The 27273-nt window shown below is 39.8% G+C and overlaps 1 protein-coding gene across 1 annotated transcript; it reads right to left on the bottom strand.

Moving 5' to 3' along the window:
• Positions 1-427: 427 nt before the first annotated feature.
• Positions 428-3344, bottom strand: TOMM5 (translocase of outer mitochondrial membrane 5). Its single transcript, XM_063082561.1, has 2 exons — positions 3148-3344; positions 428-787 (listed from the first exon to the last, which is right to left on the bottom strand). The coding sequence occupies exons 1-2, from the start codon at positions 3266-3268 to the stop codon at positions 753-755; spliced, it is 156 nt and encodes a 51-aa protein (XP_062938631.1). The 5' UTR covers positions 3269-3344; the 3' UTR covers positions 428-752.
• Between the last annotated feature and the right edge of the window lie 23929 nt (positions 3345-27273).

The raw sequence follows: 27273 nt of genomic DNA, 5'->3' as shown, positions 1-27273 counted from the left end.
TTCTGGTCCCAAGTATTTCAGATAGGGATACTCAACTGTACAGCATTTTTTCCTTTGGTGGTATTACATATATTCAGCATCAAGCAGTAATGCTACCTTTCACTAAGACTGCTTGGCAATAAAAAATAATACCACTTTATCAGGATGAGCAAATTCTCAAGTCCAAAACAAGAGGAACTCAACTTAATGCACTTAAAATAACCACAAGATTATAAGAGTCTAACCAGTGACTGTTGGTTTGCAGAAAAAGTGGGATAAGAAAAATAAAAACCTAATTTTTCTTAATTGGTACATTTATTTAAAATATAGTCTAATGGTCCTGTGTTTAAATGTCATTGTGGTTACATGCTGACTTTCATGAAACATAACTGACTGTGTCCATACACTCTGGACAGAAGTAAAAAGGAAAACAGAAAAGACAGTGCCATTTCAGACATAATTCCCTTATAATTAATACTTGCTAGAAAATGAAATTTGACATTATTTACGATTACACCAACATTCACAGAGGTTGAATATCACAGGCATAAGGGGGCACAATATGACAAGACGTCTTTTTATACTTCCCAAATAGTTTTATATTTTAGCTATGAAGGTCAGTTACTGGAGCCAAACTTGTTCTTAACAAGTAGAATTTTTATGTCCATTCAATCAGAGTCTCTTACAACTTTCTGGGCCTATTCACTTGCAGATAGGAGTAGAAACTGTAACCAGGTTCTTCATACCATGCATTCACATGTGATGCCCAATCTTCATATGCTATCCAATTTCTTTAAGATAAAAGGAGCTGAAAGAAAAACAAACTCAAAGTTAGTTTTCAGATCTATCAGCCCATAGGCTACATAATAAAATTATAACATTGGGTTAAAATCTTACAGGTTTAGTTTAACATGTTTTCTGAAAACAACTCCAAGTGATGGTCAAGCCTCTGTCTACACAACCCAGCAAAAGGAACTAACTGCTTTCCAAAGCAGCCCATTCCAGTGTCACTCAGCTATGATTATTATAAAATTCACTCTCAAATTAAATAAAATCTTTTCTACAGGTAGTTCTTCCCCTTAGGGCTATAAGGAGTAAATACAATCTCTTTCAAATGACAACACTTTACTTTGGTGATTTATTTTAACTGTAAAAAGAACAATACTCTAGAGGAAACAAATTGGTATTTCTCACCTTTAAAAACTAGTCTGACAGAAAGCTGAGGGTAGGGGAAATCAACACTGAACTAGGGAACAAGAAAAGCTGGACGCCTATTTTGATTCTCACTGATTAGTTGTATTTATCACTTATGCCTTCCAGATCACGTCTGATTCAGTTTTAGTTATCATGAGGGTCTGATAAGATGGTGGACACAGAAATGTCTAGAAAAATAAGTGTTGTCATATGGATCTAAAGAAGTGATATTATTGTTCTGTGCTTTGGCCAAAAAACTGCCAGAATGACCTTCTTTTTGAATACTCATATTAATAGAACATTTTGCTAATATTAAACTGAAGATACTGAGATCTGTCAGAAGCTGAAAAAGTCAGCAGCACATCCAATCTTTTCCACTAATTCTTAATTAGAGGAAAAAAAATCCATTAAAGGAAGCATGGATAAACAAAATGTGGTATATTCACGCAATGGAATCTTACATAGCCATAAAAAGGAATGAAGTTCTGACACATGCTACACTATGAATGAACCTTGAAAATATTATGCTAAGTGAAATAAGTCAGACACAAAAGCCTACATATTGTACAATTTCATTTATATAAGATGTTCAGAATAGGCAAGTCAATAGAGAAAAAGCAGATTAGTGGTTGCCAAGAGCTGGAAAAAGAGGGAAAGAAAATGTTCTAAAATTTACTGGGGCAATGACTGTACAACTCTGACTATGCTAAAAACCACTGATTGTACACTTTAAATGGGGTACTGTATAATATACAAATTATATCTCAAATTAAAAAGTGATAATAAACCAACTCATATCAAATACAAAGGCCATTGGGAAGAAGCAAATATTTTACTGGCAGCTAGATCAGCAAAAAAAAAGGCAAGAGGGGGAAATAAGTAAATTTGGGAGTTGCGAGAATAAGAGGGATGATATGGGCTTTTGTGTTCCCCAAGGCTCCCTCTCCTGGGGAAGCAAAGTAATACCCAGACAGCGAAAGATGCACTGAATAAGGGAGACCCTAGCCTCAGGAAGCTCGGGCCTAGGCCCAACATGAGCCTTCCAAAGCTTCATTTTGCTATGGCTTTCATCTATTCAAACCATCCCCGCCTCTCCATCCAGACGGGTCAACAATACACAGCATGGAAAAATGAAAAAGATACTGAACTGAGGACGAGGAGGCCGAATCAAGTCACTTCTGAGACGCACATCAGTAAAATTAGGGAACTAATTTATAAAGCTGCTTCCAGCTTATATTCAGCGCGCCTGTAACTAATACCTTCCATAAGTCCCCTCTGAAAACTGAGTTCTCCCTTGCAAAAGAGATATAAAGAATCTTAGGCCCTGCCTCCTTCAAAGGGCCACTGCCAGGACCAAATAATTTAAGTAGCTTTCTGCCAACTGTAAAAATGATAAAACCTTATGCACTTTGACTAATCCTGTAGACTCATACACTTTTCTTCTCATTTCTTAAAAAAACAAATCAAAACAATTACTTATTTCACTCTCTGTACAAATAAACACAAAGGAAGCAAAACCTTTTGGATTACAAAGGTCGGTACTGAAGGAAGGGAAGCTGGCATTGAGTTAAAAGCTCTGGATTCTACGTCAAGATGATTCAATGAATCGCCGAAAGACCTTCGGCCAGCCATTTCTCTACTCTAGGACTGTTTGATTGCAAAATGAGGGAGTTGTTCTGGGGGATAATCCTTGAAGCTCTTTGAATTCAAACGCTGTTAAGGCCGGGCGAGCCAGGACGACTAACCGCGCGCGCCGGGCCACCACGTGCACTTAGGCACCCGGACACTGACCCTTAGACCTTAAGACCGCGCATACGCCCGCCGCTCTAGACGCGCACACCCCTTGCTCCCCGCGACCGCTCAGTTCAGCTCCTCAAGGGCCCCCAGTGGACTGCCCTGTAGGAATAGAGTTGGGTGGGCGGTGTCGGCGAGCTCCCTGATGGTCTCACGGTCATGGTCCGGGAGGACACTCACTGACTCGGAGCAGGGCCACGTAGATGAGGAAATTCCGTACGGAAGAGATCACATCCTCTCGCATCTTCCGTTTCATCTCCTCCGGGTCCAGCTTCGGCGCGAGGCCCTCGATTCGGAACATCGCGGTTCTACTTCGCCTGCTTCCAGCGGCCGTGCTCCGCTCTCCCCAGTGGCCGCCTGGCTCAGGGAACTCGGCCCAACCCCACTTCCGTTTCCCACCCCACATTTCCGCGCACGAGAAAGGGAGCCTGCGAGGGACAACCTTCTTCCTGCCCGAGCCGACTTAACGAAAGGCGGCCTGAAGGGGGCGGCCCCAGATTTAGCGACGCAGAGTCGGGCTCCTCCAGGCCATTTCTTTAATAACTTCTGTCTTGAGATGGGAGCCCAGGCTGCAAACTGTTTTTACGCCCCGGAGTGGGCTGCGCATACAGGTACCACTGTAAATAATAGTAAACATTTATTGAATACTCAATACAATTCTACCTCATGAATTAGATATTACAATCTTCACTGCCTAGATTATAAAATTGAAGCACAGAGATCTTTAGAAAAACGACTTGCCCAAATGTGCTTTAACAAACCTCAGGGAGAAAAAAAGTGTTGAGGAAGAGAAATGAAACGACATTAGCAAAATATCGAAAACGAAAAACTGGTTATTAGTACACCATTTTAGCTAATTATTCTAGTCTATCTCGCGTATATTTGAAATCTTCCACGGTAAATTAAAACGAGACGAAGATGATGAAACTTGCCCAAGATCACCCAACTAGTAAATGGCAGGGCAGGGTTTTTAACCTCGTTATGCCTGTGCGACCGCAGAGACAGTTTTTTAACATTTTCTATTCCATTGTTGTATTCTCATTTCTGGAGTTAACTGTTCCTTACAAGTTATCATATTGGCCCAGTACTACAGCATGTATAAAGCGAGTTCAAATCTGATTAACATTTTGCTGTTGAGGAGAGGGAGGCTCAGAAACCAAGTGCACTAGTGTACAGGGTTCTGACTGAGAAAATTATAACTTCACGTTAAATTCTAGTTCCCCTGCACCCCCCTGCTCCTCTGTTAGTCTTTAACAGTTAGTACGGACGTGGATGGATTACTGGAGTCAGAAGGCAGAAGTTTAATGCAACCAGATTTCCTGTCACAGAATCATTGAAAACAGTGTTGTTAGTAGGCTGCTGCTCCCAAGTTATGAACACTAACTAGCCATATATAATTCGTAGACATGAACCAGATGACTGAATTGCTTACATAATTCAAAACCAGAATGTTCCTTCTTGAATGTGCATTGCATAGCAACAATGGATTTTGGATAAATTAGAATAGTAATTTACTATGGGAGCAACTGATAACTATAAGCATTGCCACCCACTTCTTGATTAACAGAATGTAAGACATTCAGGCAAGAAAAGGAACTCATCTGCTTATTCGAGCTTTACTAACCGCTTGCATCTATAATTCATGCGGTGGAATAGCAGAGGCAGCTCTGGACTAAGAGGAGCTGTCTCCCAAGGAATAGCCCTCAGCCAGCTCTTCCTGAATGTTTGGGAAGGCTACATTGTTGCTGGAAAGAAGCAGGGGCTATGGAAAGCACCTGAACAGGAAAACTGAGACATGGACTTTAGATCTGTCACTGCCACTAACTAGTCATGTGACAAGGAACTAGTCTCTGTTTCACTGCAACTCCATTTCTTCAATTGTAAAAGGAGGGTCTATTATTAGTTGCTCTTAAAAGTCCCTTCCAGTTCTAACAGTCTATGCATTTTGAATTCTGTTTCTTCTAGGACATTCTGGTCTATAGTGTATGGATGTCAAAATATTATCAAATGTTCTTAGACATCAAAACAGCCAGTGTGTATGCTTTCCGTGGTAGGAAGAATCTATCAATAAAGCATATCTCATCCATTTGAATAGTGAGGGAAAATGGTTTGAGAAGGAATGAGTTCTTATGTGATTCCAGTAACTTAGACCCCTAATGCTGACTAAATTTAAGTAAGCAGCTCAGATATGGAACTACCAGTTTTTTTTTTTCTATAGTGAGATGCTTTTGAGTAACTTGCCTAGATTCACAGGGAACCAAAGAGGAGAGAAATTAGCCAGAAATCATGTTTCTTAGTAAAAAGAACACATTTTTAGCATTTGAATTTTATTTATCCAATGCTAAATTAAAGCAGCACTTGATTACCTGATAGGGGATGTGGTAGCAGATGGCAGGTCTTTTAAATGGTAACATTATTCTTATAACAATTCCTTTAGAAAGGTCTGGTGCTTGTCTGCTTGTAGAGACAGAGGAAGGTAGTGGATAGAAATATGGAACAGCTGTGTTTTGGGGCGAGAAATTGGTTCTGGATACAGTCCAGGAGGGTGAACTGTTCCTGGCTCAGAAATGTTCATTCTGAGCAGGTGAACTCTATCTTCCCCTTGGATGGCCTCTCTGGTTGTAGTGGAGGAAACTCATTAAAAGAGGCTAGGCTCCTTTCTTTGGCTTTTTAAAAAGTGCTTTTATATTTATTTATTTGGCATGTAGGTGGTGGTATTGTCTAATTACAGTGGCTTTAGGTGAGGGAAATTGAGAGAACATGATTCAGGAGGTCAGCATTGGATTGAGCTGCTTCACGTTTTGGACCCCCTCATTTTTTCCTTATTGGGATGATGAGAGGATTGGGCCTAATCTTTAAGGTCATTTGCAACTCTGAAATGCTAAAATTCTGTATTTGTCTTTCCTGTTCTTCCTACAAACCTTTGAACAAACAACTAAGAGCAAAGGATTCACTGTGATTTGCCATGAAAGGCAAAAATAAAAAGTATGCATGCATAATTTAATATTGATATTTGTAATATTTAGTCTAAACACAGAGGAAATGGCAGCTGATGTCATAGCCTGTCTTGTTTTTCATTTAGATGCCAGGAGGGATTTAGGAGCCATTTCCTTTGCCTCGACTTCCCAGGCAACACTGCACACAAGTATTCAGAGTGTACACCCTACCCATAAGAGAATTAAGTGCTTTAATTTCCATCTTTGGGGAGGAATTTGCAAATTTGCATTTGCAAAGACAGAGATGAACTGATGACTCACGACTGGGGAACAAATCAACATAAACATTTCCTAGTTTACAGGGAGTTATAGGCTTTGGATTTTGAACAGTTCATCCCCTTAATTTGACAGATGAGTAAACTGAGGGCCAGAGGGAAACTAGTTAGAAACAGAGCTGGTTGGGACTAGGGTAGATCTCTGGGCTCCCAGTGTATTATCCTTCCCCATCATACTTTGCTACTTTTGATACTTTAACAGAGAACATTTGCTGACAGTCCCCCACTCAGAGGTAAGGATTGGAAGAATGGAGTGTTGTTCAACCCCAGTTTGGGAGGGACAGGATAAGGAGTGGCTGCTATTCATCAACAGGCTGAGGGCAGTACTTCTTTTCACATTTCCACACTCGTTACCAATAGTTAATCTGGACTGTGCTATTATCCAGCCCACACCTTTCCTTCCTCATTCCTTCAGGAGATGAACATGACCTGGTATTCCCAAAATAAACTTGACTTAATAAGGTTTTCTCTGTGACAGATGCTAAGCAGAGTCCTCACCTGGCAGATAGGATAACTTATTTCCAGAAATTACTGCCCACCAACAGCCATCTTCAGGAAGAGGGGCCTTTTGAACCTGAAAGGATGAGTAGAATTTTGATAACCTTCACCTCACTGGCTTTCTATAATACCCTGTTCTCTGTCCTAATTTTTAGGACTTTGTTATCTGGATGATTCCTGAATATTTTATCTCATTTCAAGTAGACTGTAGGCACCTCAAGTACAAGGAAGATGTCTTTGCTTATTCTTTAATCCTCCAGACAACTGAGGACAGGTATTTGTATGTGGTAAAAACTCAGAAAGTACCCCCTAAGAGAATGAATGAATTTCATATCCTCTAATGTTTAGAATTTAAAAATTAGTGGCTCTTTATATTGGGTTGAAAGTATATTGTCTCCAAAAGAAATTTACCCCAAATTCTACATGATATTTTTGGGTGGTTAATTATTTCTCACTGTGTTAGTACAACTTATTTTTTTTGTTTGTCTGGCTAAATAAAAATCATTAAAATAATTTTAACAAATCATAGGCAAAGTTAAAGAATGAAGTTTTTTTTTTTTTTTTTAAGAGGACCGGTAAGGGGATCTCAATGCTTGGCTTGGTGTTGTCAGCACCACGCTCAGCCAGTGAGCCAGCCGGCCATCCCTATATAGGATCTGAACCCGTGGCCTTGGTGTTATCAGCACCGCAGTCTCCCGAGTGAGCCACGGGCCGGCCCTAAAGAATGAAGTTTAAAATTTATTTGCTTTCATTTATTTATATCAATATAATTATCCGAGGGTACTTCAAAAAGTTCACGGAAAGATTTGCATTATCTTTTAATTCTATTTTTCCATGAGCTTTTTGAAGTACCCTCATATAAAATCCATATCATACTTTTAATAACTTGCTTTTTTTCCACAGACAGTACATGTTTAAGTGCCTTCTTTGCACAGCAGGCAGTGAGTCAGTCTCATAATCTGAAGAAAGTACGTGTTTATTATAATAAAATTTAGAAAATACAGAATTAAAGAAAAAAGGAAAATACCAATCTCCCATAATCCCACAACCATGACTGACACATTGTTGATAATGTGTCAACCTTTCTTCTTCTGTTAAATACATATATAGCTTTTGCTCTCTCTCATACGTGTGTGTTTGTATGTATGTGAATATATTTCCATGCACCCATTTATATATGTATTTTTTTACAAAAATGGACCACATAGTATATGCCATTTTAACATGAATTTCTCATTAAGTGATATTGACTATCTTCCTATATCTTTAATTATTCTTTCAAACAGTGTTAATGATGGCTGTGTGATATTCCAGTATATGGATATACCGTAATTTGTTTAACCAAATGTTGACCTTTGGGCATTTAATTTCTTCTTATTTTTTCTATAAATAATACTCCAGGGAACCACCTGATAACACTATCTTTATGCACAATTAGACATTTCCCTGATCGTTATAATTATTACCTTAAATTCAGAGTTCTCCATTTTCCCTAGGGATCCACTTTTTTTCCTGAGGAAAAAATCACTCTCTAGCCAAGAATGTAGGTATCAGATCTCTAGACCTTTTGGAATTGCAAACAAAAGGATAGGAGGTTTTTAGAAGGGGTTTGCTTCCTTGTGCTAGAAAAACTTATTATTTTGCAGCAGGAAAAGTAAAGTGTGCTAAGGGCTTAGTGTGCATTAACTTTACTTAGAGCACATACCTAATTTCTAATCATCTCCCTGCAGAGGTTAGAGGATTGATTTTGCCACTACTCCCATCCCACCTTTGTTACACAAAAACACATGCGTATATTGTGGAAATGTTCTCATACAACTAGGTATAGTTTCTTGCCTTTAAATAAAAGTGCAGTGCCTGTAGTATGATAGGTGCTCGATTAATATTTTTCAAGTGAAAGAAAGGGAAAGAAAGAGTCTTTTATTGATTCAATGATGATAGATCCACCTCCTGTACTGTTAGACTTGCTATCACTCCATGTCAAGAACACTTTGAGAAAGCAGGAAGTGAACTCTTATTTCCAACCTCTACAAGAAGAAAGGTAAGGCTACCAGTATCCATTCTCCATACCCTGTCTCTGACATTTTTAGGATGACAGACCTGCCTGATTAAAGACAATGAGTAGATAGCCACTGTATGTCTCATCGTAGAAAAGACACAGAGTTTCCTAAAGGTAGGAATACATTTTTTTCTTGCATATCAAAGTTAAATTGCCATACATTGTTGGTACAGATTGCAAAGGAAGGAACCTACCAATCTTTACATTATAAAATATTTAGAATTCATTTGAGGAGAATAAAGCCTGGGCCTTAATATGTGAAATCTTATCTTAACCATTTTCTTCAGAGAGTCTCTCTAAATCTCAGGTCTGGAATAGCCTAAAGGGCCATAAAGTTTCTTTGATGCTTGGCCCTCAATCTCAACATCTCTTCTTCTGCTTGGGTATCTCCCGTCACGGGAGCTCACCACTTTCCTAGGCAGTTCTGTCTGTGGTAGAGCCAAACCTGCTTCTCCATGTCATGTACCCACTGGCCCAAGTAATGTCCTCCAGAGTGTCAAATGTAAGTCTTATCATTCTATCTCACGGTTATGTAAAGGCAGCTTGGGTCTTCCTTGACGCTTATTTTCTCTAAGCTAAAATTTTTGCAAAATTCCCATAAAATCTTGCAATTTTCCCTTACTCATGACCTTAACTCTTCTTGTTAACAATGACGGATTGATTTACTCTGAGCTATCTGCCCTGACATCCCCACATACATGCACAAGCACACATACACACACACCCCAAAAGACACATATTGGGTCCCTGGCAAAGACCTCTGGGACTCAAAGCCAGAGTCTGTTTATTTCTAACTCAGAGATTGTCCCTGAAGTGTGTGCCTATGTTATCCATCTCTTCCTTCAGGTCTCTCATAGTGGTGGATGGAATTCCCTGGCCACCCATTTTAGTTCTTGACTTTTGCATTGTGAAATGAAGGCTGGCTGCAGAAGTATTTAGAAGAGGTAGTGTGGTTGCAATAGAAAAAAATGTGGTCTTTCAAGTGAAGGTTAGGTTTAAATTTTAGCTACTCTATCAAGTTTTTTGAGAACTTGTGCCAGAAGCTTTACTTTTCTGGGCTTTTTGTTTCTTTTTCTGTAAGAGAGATATATAGTATCTACTTCAAAGTATTGTTTAAAAGGTTAAATAATGTTCTTAAAGTGTTTTGGTGGGCATTTTATAAATGGTAGCTATAGCTAATAATAGTGAATAATTTTTTGCTAGAAAAATTATGGCTTAGTCATATTCTAAATGGAACACATACGTTTTTTTTTCTTCACTAAAACTATCTATTGTCATTTGTCAGTCCTATTTAAGTTATCTCTGGCCTCCAATTCATAGTAAATATATATATGATTTATATATTTATAATATAAATTATTTATAATATATATATATATATATATATATATACATATATATATATATATATATATATTTTTTTTTTTTTAAAGAATGTCAGGCACCATACTCCTCATGTCCTCACCTTCTACACATTCTTCAGCTCCAGGACAGATTTGGCTTCTGGCCCCCTCCATTCTCTGAAAGTGCCTCCTTTGAGGGAAGTCCTTACTGTGAAATCCAAAGAACTCTTGTGGGCATCAACCCCTCTGCAGCATTTGACACTATTGGCCACATGACCCATTCAGGAAAGCTTTCCCCTCTTAGCTTCAGGGATATCACACTTTTCTGGCTTTCCTTACACCACCTTTTTACATGTTCCACAACCTCATTCTACACCTCTTCCTTGGGTCAGCCCTTAAATGGCATCATTCTTCAAAGCTCTTTCCTGGATCCTCTTCTCTTCTAACTCATGGGCAATCTAGTCTGGCTTCAATTGTCATATTTAGGCTAATGATGGACCACATATGTCTCCAGTTCATTTCTCTCCAGAAACACAGACCTGTATATCCAACCAACCTCTTGACTTCACTGTCTCTTTGGATGTCCCATGGATACTTCACACTCCACCGGTTCAAAGTGGAACCAATCATCTTCCCCTCTGCCTTAGTCCATTTTGGTCTGCTATAACAGAATACCTGAGACTGGATAATTTATAAAGAACAGAAGTTCATTCTCTCATCGAAGGTATACCTGTTCCCCAATGTTCATCGCAGCACTCTTTACAATAGCCAAGAGTTGGAACCAGCCCAAATGCCCATCATCAGATGAGTGGATACGGAAAATGTGGTACATCTACACAATGGAATACTACTCAGCTATAAAAACGAATGAAATACTGCCATTTGCAACAACATGGATGGACCTTGAGAGAATTATATTAAGTGAAACAAGTCAGGCACAGAAAGAGAAATACCACATGTTCTCACTTATTGGAGGGAGCTAAAAATTAATATATAAATTCACACACACACATACACACATACACACACAAACCGGGGGGCGGGGAGGAAGAAGATATAACAACCACAATTATTTGAAGTTGATACAACAAACAAACAGAAAGGACATTGTTGGGGGGGAGGGGGGGGAGGGAGAAGGGAGGGAGGTTTTGGTGATGGGGAGCATTAATCAGCTACAATGTATATCGACAAAATAAAATTTAAAAAATAAAAAAAAATAAAAAAATAAAAAAATAAAAAAATAAAAAAAAAAATAAAAAAAAAGAAAGTTCCTTCTCAAAAAAAAAAAAAAAAAAAAAAAAAGAAGTTCATTCTCTCAGACTTCTGGAAGCTGGGAAGTCTAACATCAAGTCTCTGGCATCTTGTCTGGTGAGGGCCTTCTTGCTGCATCCTCACATGGTAGAAGATGGGAGGGTGAGAGAGAGAGTTCATTCCTGAAAGCCCTTTTTATAAGGGCATTAATCCATTCACCACCCATTATGACCCACCTCCCAACATTGTTGCATTGGGGATTAAATTTTCCACATGTGAACTTTGGGGGACACATTTAAATCATAGCACCATCCTAATCAACGTTAACTCCTATGCTCTGTAGCTTAATGACTGGCACTACCATTCATTCTCTCCAGTTGCTAAAGCCAGAAATCTGAGGGCTGGCCCATGGCTCACTTGGGAGAGTGCGGTGCTGATAACACCAAGGCCACGGGTTCGGATCCCTATATAGGGATGGCCGGTTAGCTCACTTCAGAGAGCATGGGGCTGACAACAACAAGTCAAGGGTTAAGATCCCCTTATCGGTCATCTTTAAATAAATAAATAAATAAATAAATAAATAAGTAAGTAAGTAAGTAAGTAAATAAATAAGTAAATAAGTAAGTAAGTAAGTAAGTAAATAAATAAATAAATAAATAAAAATAATAATAATAAAAAGCCAGAAATCTGGAAGTCAACTTGATTCTTCCTGCACCCTTTGGCCCTAATGATCTAATTAACTAAGTTAATTAAGTTCTGTCAATTCTGCCTCCTGATATTTCTAAAAGTTATGTTCTTTCTATCCCCTTTGCTACTACTTTTGCTCAGGCCATCCACCAACTGGTCTTTTTTCTTTTGTCTTATACCTGCAAGTGCTTTTTCCACCCTGCAGTATATATATCTTTCTAGACATAATTTTTATAATGTCAGTCTCCTGTATAAAATATTTTAATTATTTTCCATTGCCTTCAGGAAAAAGTACAAATGCCTGGCCTTTTATTGACCCAATCCCTATCTTCTTCACTAACACCATCCCTTTCCACTCCTTTTCCTCACCCTGGTGCATCATCTTCACCCTTCTTTTGTCCTTCTCTTTTCACTCCCAGTCTCTTACCTTCATCCTCACATACTGAACTACCAGCTGTTTTCTGAACTTACCAAACTCTTCACTTTGGGTCTTTACAAATGCTTTTTTTCTGATTAAAATTCCTTTTCCTATCTCTTTACCTGGCTAACTCCTAATGTCATTCACAAATCATCTTAGATGTTACCTCCTTCAAAATTTCTCTACTAGTTTAGTTAACAGTAATGTGCCAGTGCTAGTTCCTTAGTAGTAACAAATGTATCACTTTAACATAAGATGGTAATACTAGGGAAGACTGGGGTTAGGGGGATGTGATATGATTATCAAAGCTACTACTATGCACTACTATACTCTGCACTATCTTTACAACTTTGCTGTAAATCTTAAAGTATTCTAAATAAAAAGATCATTTTTAAAAAGTCTTCATTAGCTCTCCTGTGCTGGCTTAGCTGCTGCTTCTGGGTTCCTACAAGACCCATGCCTACTCCCGTCCTAGTGTCAAAGCACTTGGTGTAATATCTTTCCATTGTCTATGTGTCTGTCTCCTCCACTGAGAAAGGACAGGAATCACGTCTTTCGTTTTCGTATTCCTGCTTAGCAAATGAGAACTGTTCAGTATCTCCTAAATAAATGTTGTTAAATAAGTTGATTTTGGGGTAGTACCAAAACTTTTGCTGTAGTGCAAGCTGAAATTATAGGAAAAAAGAACTGCAGAGTCTCAGATGTTATAAATGACTTGTAGACTCTGCTTGCTTCTCAGCATGACAGACTTGGCAAACATGCAGTGATGGATATACTTGGACATCATGTGCATCCCCACACACTGTTTATGTTTCCAAGAGAGCCATGTGACCGTGTTTCTTCTGCAGGTAAAGAGCCCCAGGCCAGCTGAGCTGAATTAGTTCACTCCGGGTGAGCCTCGCAGGCTGCTGGCATGTCACAGGAGGGTGTGGATTGTGCGTTGAGTGTACAAATGCCAACTAGGGCAGAGAGCAAAAGAACCGGTTAGAGGTAGAAGAATGACACCATGGCGAGATGAGTCTCCAGTCTAGCAATTCTAGTCCCAGCTCTTGCATGAATGAGCTGTGTGACCTAGGCCAAGTATCTACCTCTTTGTAGGCTCCAGAGTCCCTATCTGTAAAATGAGGACTTGGATTTGCTGGTCTCTAAAGTCCCTTCCAGGATTGATGCTCTGGGGTTCTGTGATCAGTGTGAAGACTCTGGATACCAGTGGAAGCAAGGAGGTAAGTGTATAGTAGGAGCATGTAGCAACTGAACTATTGGTTCCAGGTCAGCAGAGGTCTTGAACAAAGAGAAACCAAACTAGGACAGAGATTTATATAAGTCATCCTGGAAGTAGAGACTTCTAGGGCACAATAGCTCAACTTTGTATCTTAAGGATCTAACCCTGGTCTGTTGGAAGGAAGTGTTTCCAAGATTGGAGTGGGGCCAGGTGGGTGGCAGAGCACAGGTGATTTTCACTTAATAAAAAAACCACATCTGGGACAAGTTTTTGTGTTTATCAACCAATAGTTTTGATTACTTGCTTTGCACTGAAATTATTCAAAATTTAAGTGTTGGAGATCATGCAAAGAATACCACCTGGAATTTGGCAGGTGCAGGCATGACAGCAATGCAGTGTTTTTGAATGGAACTGTTTAGTGTGTGGATTGAAATTATTTGGAGTTTGAGGCTATGAACTATTGAGTCATAGAAATTCAGAATTATCTTAGCCCAAGTGAAAAAATCCAGTTTATTTTGAAGTCTACCTGTCTTAACTGGGTAGTAGTAGCTTTGATAATCATATTATAGATTTCTTAAGAAACACAAGGAAAAGTATATATTTGCCTAATTGAATAAATACATTATAACTAACCATTACTAGTTTAGAAGATCTAGTACCTGGTAGAGAACTTAGGGTGAGTAGAGAAGAAAATAACATTATGCTTGTTAAAAACCCTGGGAAGATTCTTTTTGCTCTCTGTCCACTGGTATCAGAATTTCTGAGAGGTGGGTGGAAACCACACCTTTATTCCTGAAGGAACTGGTAACATGTAGGAGCACGGTATGTTCAGGAACACGGGCTCCTGGCTCAGGGTGACTCCTTTCAAATCTGGTCCTTTTTCTGTGTTGATCAAGTTCTTTTCCCCTTCTTAGAAAAATAGTTATGTAATGATTCACTTGGATTCACAGAAGGTAGGTAATTGTTTACCCTCTTAAAGGTTTTAGATTTGAATCCCAGTGGACAAGGCACTAGCCTAATGTTAGTGTGGAGACATGTGTCCTTCTTGGTCCTCAGCATTGAGGTGGGCCAGGAACAAAGAAAAGACCTTCCTGAGAGATAGGGGAACCAGCCAGAACCAGGAAGAATGAATGGGAATACCAAGCTTTAAGACCCCAGGAAGAGAAGCCGAAGCACAAAAATAGTAATAGTTAACACTCCTGGGCATTTACTCCCTGCCAAGCACGGCTCTATATCATTGAATATAATTCTCGCACCAACCCTCTGAGGTAGGCTCTACTATTTCCATTTTACAAATGGAAAATTCAGGAACAGAGAGGTTAGATATTCACCCAAGAATAATCAGGTGGTAAGTTGTAGAGCTGGAATACAAACCCAGGCGGTACAGATGCAGAGTTGTTGCTATTAACCACTATGTCTTGATGCATATATAACCTTTTAAGATTATGTATGACTCTCATTCTGTGTCTCCAGCACCCAGCTTGGGGCTGGGAAGGCAATGGGTTTTGGTGAGTGTCCCTCAGCCTGTGCCCAAACCTGGTACCTGGAGTCTGTGGGAGGCTCTGGCTCTGCACAGTACTTAGGAGAGGCAGAATTCTAGCCAGTCCCTGAGGGCTGCCAGCAGAAGTCCAGTCCAAACAGCTGATGAGGGAGCATGGGCAGGGTTCCTCCTCAGCACACTGAAAGGGGGAGGAAAACCATGGGCACTCAGGAACCCAGAGGTGAGGGAGGTGAGGAAGCATTGTCATTTCATAGGATGTCCTGAGAACTCACTTTATACCAGCCCCTGTGCCGGTCACTGGCCACTGCGAATATAGAATTAGATCACCCACATTCTCTTCCCTAGAGGAGCCCAATGCTCGTAGCGAGAAGGGCTTCTTACCTGATAGGACTGTGGAAATTGCCTTAGGACCTCTGCCCTGGTTTGTAGTGGCAGATAAGACTACTTCTAAATCATATTTTCACTCCTGATGGCATTTTAAATATTCAGCTCACTGAGGACTAACTGAATTCAGGAGATGGGTTGTATAACCTTCATACTCTTGGATGAACTTTCTGGAGCAAGGATGTGGTGACTAAGGTTGCAGCAAGGCTGGATAGACAGAATCTGCAAAAAGGACTCTGCAATTAAAATGGCTAGAGAGATTGTTGGATAAGAGAAGGGGAAAGGAAAGAAAGAGCTCTGCTCTTATATTCATAAACACTAAGACCCATTTATCCCAGCAGAAGAGAGCATTTATCCTCTGTGTTATCCAGGGAACCTTCTTTTTGGGTCAGGTCTCCTGAATGATGAAGAAATTTTGGTAGGATAGCGACTTATTTGGCGATGAAGTTGGTGTCTGATTTGCCTGGGTGATCCATTTTGTGCTTGTTGTACTTGTGACATTATTTACATTGCCTTGTTTCACTCTTAAAAGTATTCTGGTTTGAATGATAAACTTCACGGTCATACTGTCCGAGGACAAAAAACACCTAAAGTTTTCTGGCGGGCCTGAGTTCTAAATTTTAAAGCCAAAGTGATATTGGGATATAAGCACCTCTTGCTAAGTAGCCTTTTCCTCTGTTGCCACCATATCTGAATATGAACAAAACTCTTTCCTTTTCCCTCTTAGCTTGACTGGAAACATCTAAAACTAAAATTTACTTAAAAGTTAATAGAAAAAAAAAAGATTTATTTAAAATAGAAAAATAGATACAGGGTATAAATTCATTAATTTTTTGCCACAGATCAACTTTATTGGCTCAGTTTACAAGCATTAGTACATAGAGTTCTAGGGCACACAGCCAAGGAGAGGCTGGAGTGGGATGACCCTAGGGAACCATAGATGTAAGGTGTCCCTCAGCCCATCGCATGTCCTGCTGGGCTATGGGACCTTGAGGTGTTAGTCCTTGAGGTGTCCTTCTCTCCTGACTTCTTGGAGAAGGGAGAAGAGTTATTTTTTCACATGCAGCCATCACTTTAAGCATAGTAACAATGAATGTAGAAATTGAAGTATTAGAAACTTACAGAAGAATTGGGGAGAAGGAATGAAATTGGTGTCTCATGAAGTTTAATTGAGCAATGACCTCCTCATTAGCAGCAATCAGTTCAGTTCATGTGGCCTCATTTAAAGATGGAAGAAAACAAGGGTTCATGGGAAGAGCCTTTGCTCTGTGTTACTGTTCCTTTTCTCTTTCTCTCCTCTCACCAGTACATCTGCCTGTGTCTGTGTTGTTGTGCTGCTATTGCTAAATTTCATCAAACAAGATCTGTGCTTGTACATGAGCTTATTCATCTACAGTGTTTGTTACTCTGAAGCATTTTTGAACAGTTTGCATTGCTTCAACCCCTCTTTCTTTGGATACAGATGGAGATTAGGAGGATTATTAATAGATAATTATTGAGCATTGGGCTTGTCATAGATATTGAAGAAAATTACAGGGTCAGGGATTTATAGTCAAAATTCAAAGAGATTTAAAGATAATGAGAAACCTCATTGTTTAGGTTTCTATGTTAGAAGCTCATTGCTTCAAAGATCTAGAAATGTATAATAAAACTATACCAGCTCTTGTTTCCACTTTCCCAACATAAAACAGCTAAAGATCACTGAATAAATTAATAGGAGATAGCAAGAGTGTGCTTCTTCAAGGAAATTTCCTCTGAGAAACTTGCTATCTTAGCAAGACATGGGTCGTGGCATTTGTGAATCAATTTTAAGAGAAGCAGATAAACGTGTGGTAAACTTGTGGCCTGTGATAACATCTATAGCTATTGAAGGCGAGACAGGATAGTCATGCTTCATTCCATTTAAACCTTCTGTGTCACAAAGGCCACATGAATGGGCTGTGAATGTCTTCCCCACACAGTCGTTGCTGGTATTCCATTTCTCCTGATAAACTGCCTCATCCTCCATATCAAACCCTTTCCAAAACTTGAAATATTTTCTGTGTAGATGAAGTAACATACTGATTTTTTAATAAACATGACAGCACCTGCCTATGAAGACTGTAGAATGCACTCACAACCCTTCAAAATTTTGTATTCTGGGGGCTAGAAACCAATTCCAAAGGCATTCCCATCTCCCAAGACTTGTTTTCTTTTGCAAATCATTACTGGGAATTGACACCAGAAACTACTTGTTAATCTTAAAAGCAACCACGCTCATAACTTTATAGTGATGGTAGAAATATTGATTGAGAGTATTTAAATTTTAATTAAAATAATAGTTAAACGTATTGTGGGCATACTGTGTGCTAGGCCCTACTTGCACTGAGAGATTTGCATAAATTGTCTTGTTTAATCCTCTTAAAAATAAGTAGTATCATGTAGGTATTATATTATTTTTTCACTTTTACAGATAAATGTTATTACAGCCCAACCTTGCTCCTGAATTCCTGACTAAACATCCATCTGTCTATTCAACATCTCTGGATGTTTAATGTTTGATAGGCACCTCAAGTTTAAAATGTCCAAAACTTGGCTCCTAATATTCCTTTTCTCATTCTCTCAGCCCCCCAAAACTTGCACCTCTTCAGTCTTCCTCATTCCAGGTAGTGACAACTCCAGCCTTCAAGTTGCTGAGGCCAAAAACCTTGGAGTCATCTTTGACACTTTCTTTTACACCCCACATCCAATCTGGTCAGCAAATCCTGCCACAGCACCTTCCAACTATACCCAGAATCTGACCACTTCTCACTCCTTCACTGCTATGACTATGGTTCAAACCACTCTTCTCCCTCACCCAGACGACCACAGTCACCTCCTGATGTCCTTGCCCCCTTCAAGTCTGCTCTCATCACAGTAGTAGAGTGCTCTTGTTAAAATGCAAGTTCAAAACCTTCAAGCAGCTTCCCATCTGACTCAGTGGAAATCAAAGCCCTTACAATGCCTACAAAGCCTTGACAGGAGACAGTTTCTTCTCTGACCTAATCTGCTTCTTTCAGCCTCCCTCACTGGCTCCAGCAACACTGGCCTCCTTGCTGTTCTTCAGGAAAGCTCGGCCCATTCCTACCCCAGAGATTTTGCCCTTACTCTTCCCTCCATCTGGAATGCTTTTCCCTGCACCATATGTGCCTCTCTTTCAGGTCTTGGCTCCAATGTCACTTTCCCAGAAAGGCCTGCCTAGACCTCCTGTTTAGTTTACAACTCCCCCAGCAGTCTCCGTGTTCCTTCCCTGCTTTGGTTTTCTCCACAGAACTTATCACCAATGGACATACCATATATTTTTCTTACTTATGTAATTTACTGTCTGCCTCCCCCCAGTAGAATGTCAGCTCCATGAAGGCAGGGATTTTTGTCTCTTTTCTTTATTGCAGTATTCCCAGTGGCCAGAACAGTGTCTAACACATAAGACTCAATTTGTCAAATAACTGAATAAACGAGAAAAGTGAGGCTTAGGACATACTTGACTTTGCACAAATTTTAAATGGTAGGGCTGGGATGCAAACCCAGACACTTTGATTCAAGAACTGGGCTTTAACCAACATTTATATTGCCTGCATGGCATGTGCTGAATGGTATGAGGCTAATTTGCTTTTAATTTGAGGTGCCCAAGCTTGTGGCTCTTACATGTAGTTCGCATTTTTGGTTTAGTGATGTTTTCTGTAGCACATTTCAGTCACCGTCTCATGACACAGAGTGCAGTGGCTTTCAATTTTGCATTTTTTTTATTGAGCAACACATTGTAAGAAATTCAAATTTGCAAGGGTATATCACAAAAAGTCTTCCTCCAAGAATGTGGTCAAGGAAGGACCCATTTGAAGTTCTGGGGAAAGGGTAATATTCTATTTCTTGGCCCAGTAGGTAGGTACAAGGGCTATTGTTTTACTCTTGTTCTTTAAACTGTGTGCAAACATTTTACATACAATGTTATATGTGCAATATATTTTATTTTATTTTATAATTATTATTTTTTTTGGCAGCTGGCTGGTATGTGCAATATATTTTACAATTAAAAAAGGTTTTCCTCCCATTTCTGTGCTTTACTTCCCCTCCCTGGAAGCAATCAATGTTACCAGTTTCTTGAGTGTCTTTCCAAAGGTATTCTGTTCTTATACTATTTATATGTATATATTTAATTATCCTACCTTTTAAAAAAATTGTGGTAAAATACACAAATACAAAATTTATAACCTTAATTATTTTTAAGCATTCAATTCAGTAGTGTTAAGTAATTCACATTGCTGTGTGTTTTATTTATCTGTTCATCTGTCAATGGACACTTGAGTTGCTTCTACCTTTTGGCTATTGTGCATATGCTGCTATGAACATGGGTATACAAATATCTCTTTGAGGCCCTGCTTTCAATCCTTTTGGGTTTATACCTGGATCATATAGGAATTCAATTTTTAATTTTTTGAGGGACTGCCATACTGTTTTCCATATTGGCTGCACCATTTTACATTCCAACCCCCCAACCTTTTCCATATACAAATTGTAGCATACTGCTTATACTGTCCTGTATATCTCTTTTTTTCATTTATTGTCATATCAGTACATGAATAACTTTCTCATTCGTCTTGTTGTTGTTAAGAAAGGTACATTGTATTACACTTATGGGCATACTAAAATGCATTAAACCAGCCCCCTATTAATGGACATTTAGGTTATTTTCAATCTTTTTCTATAATAAACAATGCTGCAATTAATATCTTTGTGCAAACATCATTTCATACACATAAAAATGTATTTGTAGAATACCTTTCTAAAAGAGGAGGTACTGGTCAAAGGGTGTGTGCATTTGTAATTTTGGTGGATATTGCCAAATTTCATTCCATGGCCTTTCTACTAACTTGCATTTTCATCAGCAATGTAGGTGAAAAGCTAGAAGTTCTTAACCTTGAGTTCACAGACCCTGAAATTGTAGCAATCTTTTGTGCACATTTGAATCTATGTGTTCTTCTGGGGAAAGCCCATGTGGCTGTCACCAGATTCTCAAAGGACTCAAAATCTCTCAAAAGGTTAAGAATCAATGCTTGGAGGAAGCCTCACATTCAAAAATCCAATTTAAAGAAGGGATTTATTCAAATTATAAAATGAGTTTGAAAGGACTCTTTGTTTTTCAAAAGAAATAATTGAAAATGTCTTATACCTTTACAGTACAATGAAATCGATGAAATAAAATATATAGATTTGTTTCAGTAGACTTTATGACCCAAGTGTATCAGTTCTAAGATGATTCAGAGAAAATCCCAATATAATAAAATCTATGTGTAACGAAAAGATATTTGAGCCTCTAGCTAACACTTCACTTATTTCAAATAAAATAAAACCTGTATACGTAGCTTTGGGCCTGTTATGTGTGAGATGTGGTATAAGGAAACATTTTTGATGTATTTCAGCACACAGAGCCTAAGGCAGAGCTTGGCACACAGTAATCCCTCAATGTTGGTTTTCTGTATGCTCTTCTCCCTTTCCTCCTTATCCTAGAATTTGCTGCACTTCACTGATCTGGTTATAACGAGACTGTACCCAAAGTGATTCTCTCATGCAATGAGAGAGGCCAATGGCAATTCTAGATGAATCAGCCTGGATATGGGCTCTTGAGTTACAGAGAACTCAGCACCACAGTTCTCTCTTCTACTAGGGCCTCAGAGTGTATGACTACACTTAGGCCCTTGGGTTCTGACTCATTTCCTCGACCATTTATAGGCCTAGAAACCCTGACCTATATCCCAGGGGTATTATGTGGGTTAACCAGTAAGTCGTAATTAATTGTGAGGTAAACATTAATTATTGTCATCACTGCCACTTCCAGTCTGGGTTCCTGACCAAGAGAGAGAACCTACTTGCACAGAGGCTCTCTGTGGGAGTTCAGAACACCCCACAAACCTATGAACGGTGTGTCTTTCTTTGAGGTATGCTAGGAGTACTTCAAAGTATTAGAAAGTACTTGAGTTCACACTGGAGAGTTGTCCTGTTTGTAAGTGACTGCAGGGAACCTGGTCAACTGTCCCCAACATCAGAAGGGCTGCCATGGGGCAGAGGATATGGAGTTGTCTTCCAGGAGTCCAGAAGCAGAACTAGGACCAGTGGGAAGGCAGATGTTAGCCCAAGAATGGGAAGAATTTGACAGTTAGAACAATTCGACTGGCACCAACTGCCTAAAAAAGCAAGTTTTTCCTAGTCATGGAAAAGTTCAAGCAAAGGCTAAATGATTTTTTATTTTCAAATAATTTATTGATTGCTCACCACCATGTACAGGGCATTGCTGAGTGCTGGAGGAGGAGCCCAAATGTGAACAAGGTATTGTGTTTTTAGAGATACTTCGGTGTAAGAGGGAAGATAAAATCCATCCATGCAGCTGTCCATTCAATGAATAAGTATTGAGCATCTACTATATGACAGATATTATAGCACTGAGGATATAGCAGTTAACAAAACAAAGATTTTTGTATCTTACAGGTGGTATGTGAAATTGACAATAAGAACCCCTAAAGCATGAAGTTAATGCCACCTTTTTTTTTTTTGTCAAGTGTTTTGAATACATTATTTTCTTTTTTTTTTTTATTAATGCCATCCTTTGAGAATGAAATCAGTTGGCTAATAGGGATGTAATTATAACTAAGAAAGCTTAAATATAACAAATCATATCATACTTTGATGACTATTAGTGTAAAGAGGCTGGTCTGCCTGGCGCTAGGAAACAGAGTCAGAGGAAAAATATTTATGAATGTGTTCCTAGCTTTATCTGAAAACAGACTAGTAGACCAGAGACTGAAGACATCAGGCTGTCACGGCTCAGTGGCCCTGGCTGTTGAGATCATTCAACTCATACCCTTTCAAGCACCTCTTCCTCTTCACTTGGCTAACTCCTACTTACCTTCAGGTTTTAACTTAAATGTAACTTTTCCTGGAAAGCCTCTTACAGCACTATGTACTATGTACTGCTTCATGGCACTTACGACAGCTGTAATTTGTTAATTGTTGATTTCTTTGGTATCTGTTTTCCTCACTAAATTGGAAGCTGCATGAGGGCAGAGTCCTGTCAATGTTATCCATCATCGCATCCCATTGCCTGGCACATAGAGGCACTTGGCAAATATTTATTAAGTGACTGAATAAATAAATGAAAGACTGAATGAATCTGATGTCCCGGAAGATTCATTCAAGGGAAGAATGCTGTGAGCAGAAAGAGGACTTTTCATTTATGTAATTCTTGCGGGCCTCACTCTTAACAGCAGTACCCTAATGTAAGAGAAAATGCAAGTGAATAGGACTTCAGAGTTGGAATAGCAATTATGGAAGTGGTTATGGAAGAGAGGGCACTTGGCCTGAGTCTTGAATCAAATATAGTATTTGGCGTATGGGATTGAGGGGTACAGGGAAAAAGGTTATTCTATGCAGAGATGGACAGCATGAGCAAAGATACCAAGTATGGAGTTCAGAGAGCATATAGTGGAGTAATGGGAAATAATGTGGGGATGGCAGGCTGGACTTATTAATCTGTTGGCAGGCTCTGCCATAAAGGGAACCCCTGTATTGTATGGGCAGGGGATCAATTGCTCCTGCAGTGTTCCTAAAGGAATGGCCTGGACAATGACAAAGACTGAATGACTCCAAGAGAGGGCCAGCTGGAATGTTTCCCAAAAGGCCTTCACAGTGGTACATTACCTCAACAATCTAGCAAGGTCCAGGTTCTAGCCCTTTTCCGGTTAGGCTTAGAGATCTGATTTTTCAGCACCCAAAGGTAGGTCTAAGCTCACAAAGCTACTGTATATAACCAGGGTGCTAAAGTAGTAACTTATAAGGAAAATTAAAAATGTTCAAGTTCTATGACTAGAGCATTCTAGCCCAGAAATCGGGCCACATGTAAAGTCATAATATTATAATCAGATGTCAATTTATTAACTCACAATAAAAAACACAGTTGCCAAAAGGATGCCCAAGTCCAATGGCTAGTGGTATGATTTGAGTGTGTCTGCTCTAAAATTCATGCTGAAATTTTTTTTTTTTTTTTTTTTTAAAGATGACCAGTAAGGGAATCTCAACCCTTGACTTGGTGTTGTCAGCACCACGCTCTCCGAAGTGAGCTAACTGGCCATCCCTATATAGGGATCCAAACCCGTAGCCTTGGTGTTATCAGCACCGCACTCTCCCAAGTGATCCACGGGCCGGCCCTGATGCTGAAATTTGATTCCCAGTATGGCAGTGTTGGGAGATGGGGCCTAGTGGGAGGTGTTTTTGGATCATGGAGGCAGTGCCCTCATGAACAGATTAATGCTGTCTCATGGGAGTGAGTGAGTTCCCGCTCTCTTGGGCATGGATTAGTTCCCTCAAGAGTGGGTTGTTATAATGATGGACAACACTTGTGTTTGGCCCCTTCGCGTGGTCCACTTCTCCTTTGACCTTCTGCTATGTTATGAGCAGCACAAAAGCCTTTACCAGAAGCCAACTAGATGCTGGTGCCATGCTCTAGAATTTTCCAGCCACCATAATTGTGAGCCAAATAAATCTCTTCTTTATAAATTACTCAGCCTCAGGTATTCTGTTAGAGCAACACAAAACAGGCTAAGACAGTTAGTGTATTCATTTCCTTTAGGTGGATCTATGTGAGACGCTAACTGTAATTGATTGCTTGATAAGTCTGGAAATAAGACAAGGGAAAACGTTAAAAGAATGTTTAGAGGTATCTGGTGTAGACCTCTATCACCGGAAGATACTTGTCACCAGAATTACCCAGGTCACCTTCTTAACCAGAGCCCCCCTGTCCTGGATGGTATTGGATGAGCAGTGCCAAGGTTTGCTTGTCTGATCTTTTCTCACATTTTTGTGGCTAATCAATCTCCCTTCTGATTAGGCTTTCCTTCTTTAGCTGTATTAATATTTTCAGTCAGATTTCATCACGTTTTCCTGGTCTAAGAATCATTCTGTTTCTTTAAGGTGACTTAGCAAATCTCTGCTCTAATCCATTATGTGTTCATGTCCTAGTTTAACTCTCAGCGGACAATCTCATTTCTAATTCTTTCAAGATTGCTCACTGTTGCCCTGAGTACTGACAACACCTTACAGCTTCAAGATTCTAGGGCACCCCAAGCCCCAGGTGGCTTATAATAATCTTATTTAACATTGTCGGAGTTTCACGAACTAGATAAATTCAGCAATAACCCCTTCCATTCCACCATCCATGTGCTTTTTTGTAATCAAAACACATGGTCTCGTCTGTTATTTTATTCCATCATCCTAAGAACTCTTGAGGTCAAGAGGGCAGGGAGTAGAGTTGCTCATGGCCACACAGTTAATAGGAGGCAGAGGCAGAGCTCAGACCCAAGGCCATTTTCTATAACATCCTGCTGCTTCACCATGAAAAAGAAGAGAGTTTTCTTTTAAATTCCACCTACACTGAAAAGAAATATCAGATAACACTATTGTTGAATTTATTCACTTGAAGGTTAACTGCAGACGCCAGGTGTTGAGGCTTAGCATAAAAGCCATGATTAAGTATTCTAGTATCAGAAATAGGGCTTGATTAGCAATACTGTCGATGTGCCCAATCCCATCCCTATTTCTAGGAGGTAAAACAACAGGATTAGATAGACCCCTGAGGGAAAGCTGGCAGAATCAGTAGGAACAAAGACCAGATCATAAACTGGAAGGTCCACCCATGAGCCCAGAGCTGGAAAAGAGGAGCTGGTGTCCCTGAGGGATATTGTCACCAAGCTGCAAGGAACCTAGAGCTGAATGACCCTTCTCAGTCTCAGGGTCTTTTCCTCTGACCACTCCTAGTTATATGAGAATACATTCTTACTCTTGGCTTCCTTTCCCCAGACAGCACACAGACCATGATAATGATCATTATGTAGCACCTACCCTGTGCTTGGCTCAGGGCAAGGTACACTGTTTTGCCCCTAACATGCTTGAAAATTGTGTGACCTCTATCTTATACTCAAGAAACTATAACCCTCAGAGGTTAAGTAATTTGCACAAGATCACTAATATACGATGGAAATGGGTTTCTAAGGCAGGTCTGTTTAGATGCAAAACTCAAGCTTTTCCCATCGTGCCATGCTGACCCTCAATACCTTCATGTCTCAGAATGAGATGTTACAACTCAGGCCCCTTTGTCCTCCAGTCCTGCTGGTCAGAGTGATGAGAACAAGAGATGCTCCCACCTCAGAAAGGCAGGAGAGTGTTGTGTTCAGCACATTTTAGAGCCAGACTGCCTGGGTTCAAATTCAGATTCCACCATCTGCCCACTGTGTGACGTGGGGCAAGTCTTACCCTCTCCGTGCCTGTTTCCTCATTTGTAAAATGCAGGTAATAATAGTTCTCACTTTATAGGGTTATTGTAATGATTAAATGTGTCAGTATAAACACAGTGCTTAGAAAAGTGTCTGGCACATAGTGAATGGTCCGTAAAATTAGCCATTATTATCTTTTGATTATTTAAAGATGACCTCAATCCAATCTGACCACTTGATGGTGTTCAGGAGATGCAGCAGCCTCATTAATTCCATAATTCTAAGACATCTCTTGAATTGGGTTACTTTCTAAATGTGTCAAACCCACTTTTAAAAGATCCCTACTGATGTAACTGTCAGTCCTCATCTGGAACTTAGGATCACACTGTGGGTGGTCTCTACAGTTCTCCACTGTTGTACTTTCCTCCCCCCTTTCCTAGAAATGCCTTCTTAAGGTGACTGCGAGTTTACTGGACAGTTACCCCAGCAGCTCTCTGGTCTTCAGAACTCCCCAGGAGAGTCCATTCTTTGCATGCTTTGGAGCTCAACAGGCCTCCTGAGTCTTCTCAGCCAGTGATGTTCCAGATGACTGATCCGGCAGGAAAGGGTGGGGCAGCTCCAGCTGACTCCGGAAAGGAAACCAAGTCTGTCCACATAGACAACTGCAGACCAATTAAAATGGTGCAGGAGGTAATTAAGGACTGTGAATGAGGTGCTACATAAATGCAAGATAATGACAGCCTTGGGCAGGGACACTCTGTGACTTGGAATTGATGACTTAGGTGACAGGGTTAAAATAAAAAGGACAGAATACCTGCAAGACATAAATTCATACTTTCTTTTTTTTTTTTTAAAGATGACTGGTAAGGGGATCTTAACCCTTGACTTGGTGTTGTCAGCATCACGCTCTCCCAAGTGAGCTAACAGGCCATCCCTACATAGGGATCCGAACCCGTGGCCTTGGTGTTATCAGCACCACACTCTCCCAAGTGAGCCACGGGCTGGCCCTAAACTCATACTTTCAAATAGAATCTTTAATACAGTTCAATTTCACAAATATTTATGAAACTTTCTCAGGACAGGGAACAGTGCTGGATATTACAGGGGACACAGAAGTAGGTAACACTCTGTCCCTGACTTAAGAGTGGCAGTTTGCCATCTCACTGCCACTCCTCACCAGCGCTGACAGTCCGTTTCACCCAGACTACTTCAGTCACCCCCTCCTGGTCTCCCTGTCTCTTTCCTCAGCCATAATCTATACAAAACAACTTTGGTCACATAATTCTTCCACTCAGAAATACTTCCCACTTCCTACATATTAAGTGCAAACATCTTACCAATATTTCAAGCCTCCACAGATTGGTCCAAATTAACCTTTCTGAGTTTTTCTCTAATTAC

Source organism: Cynocephalus volans, chromosome 17, assembly GCF_027409185.1.
Source record: "Cynocephalus volans isolate mCynVol1 chromosome 17, mCynVol1.pri, whole genome shotgun sequence".
In the NCBI taxonomy this organism is placed as follows: Eukaryota; Metazoa; Chordata; class Mammalia; order Dermoptera; family Cynocephalidae; genus Cynocephalus; species Cynocephalus volans.
Note: the sequence above shows the minus strand (reverse complement) of the source record. Positions and strands in the feature narration are given on the sequence as shown.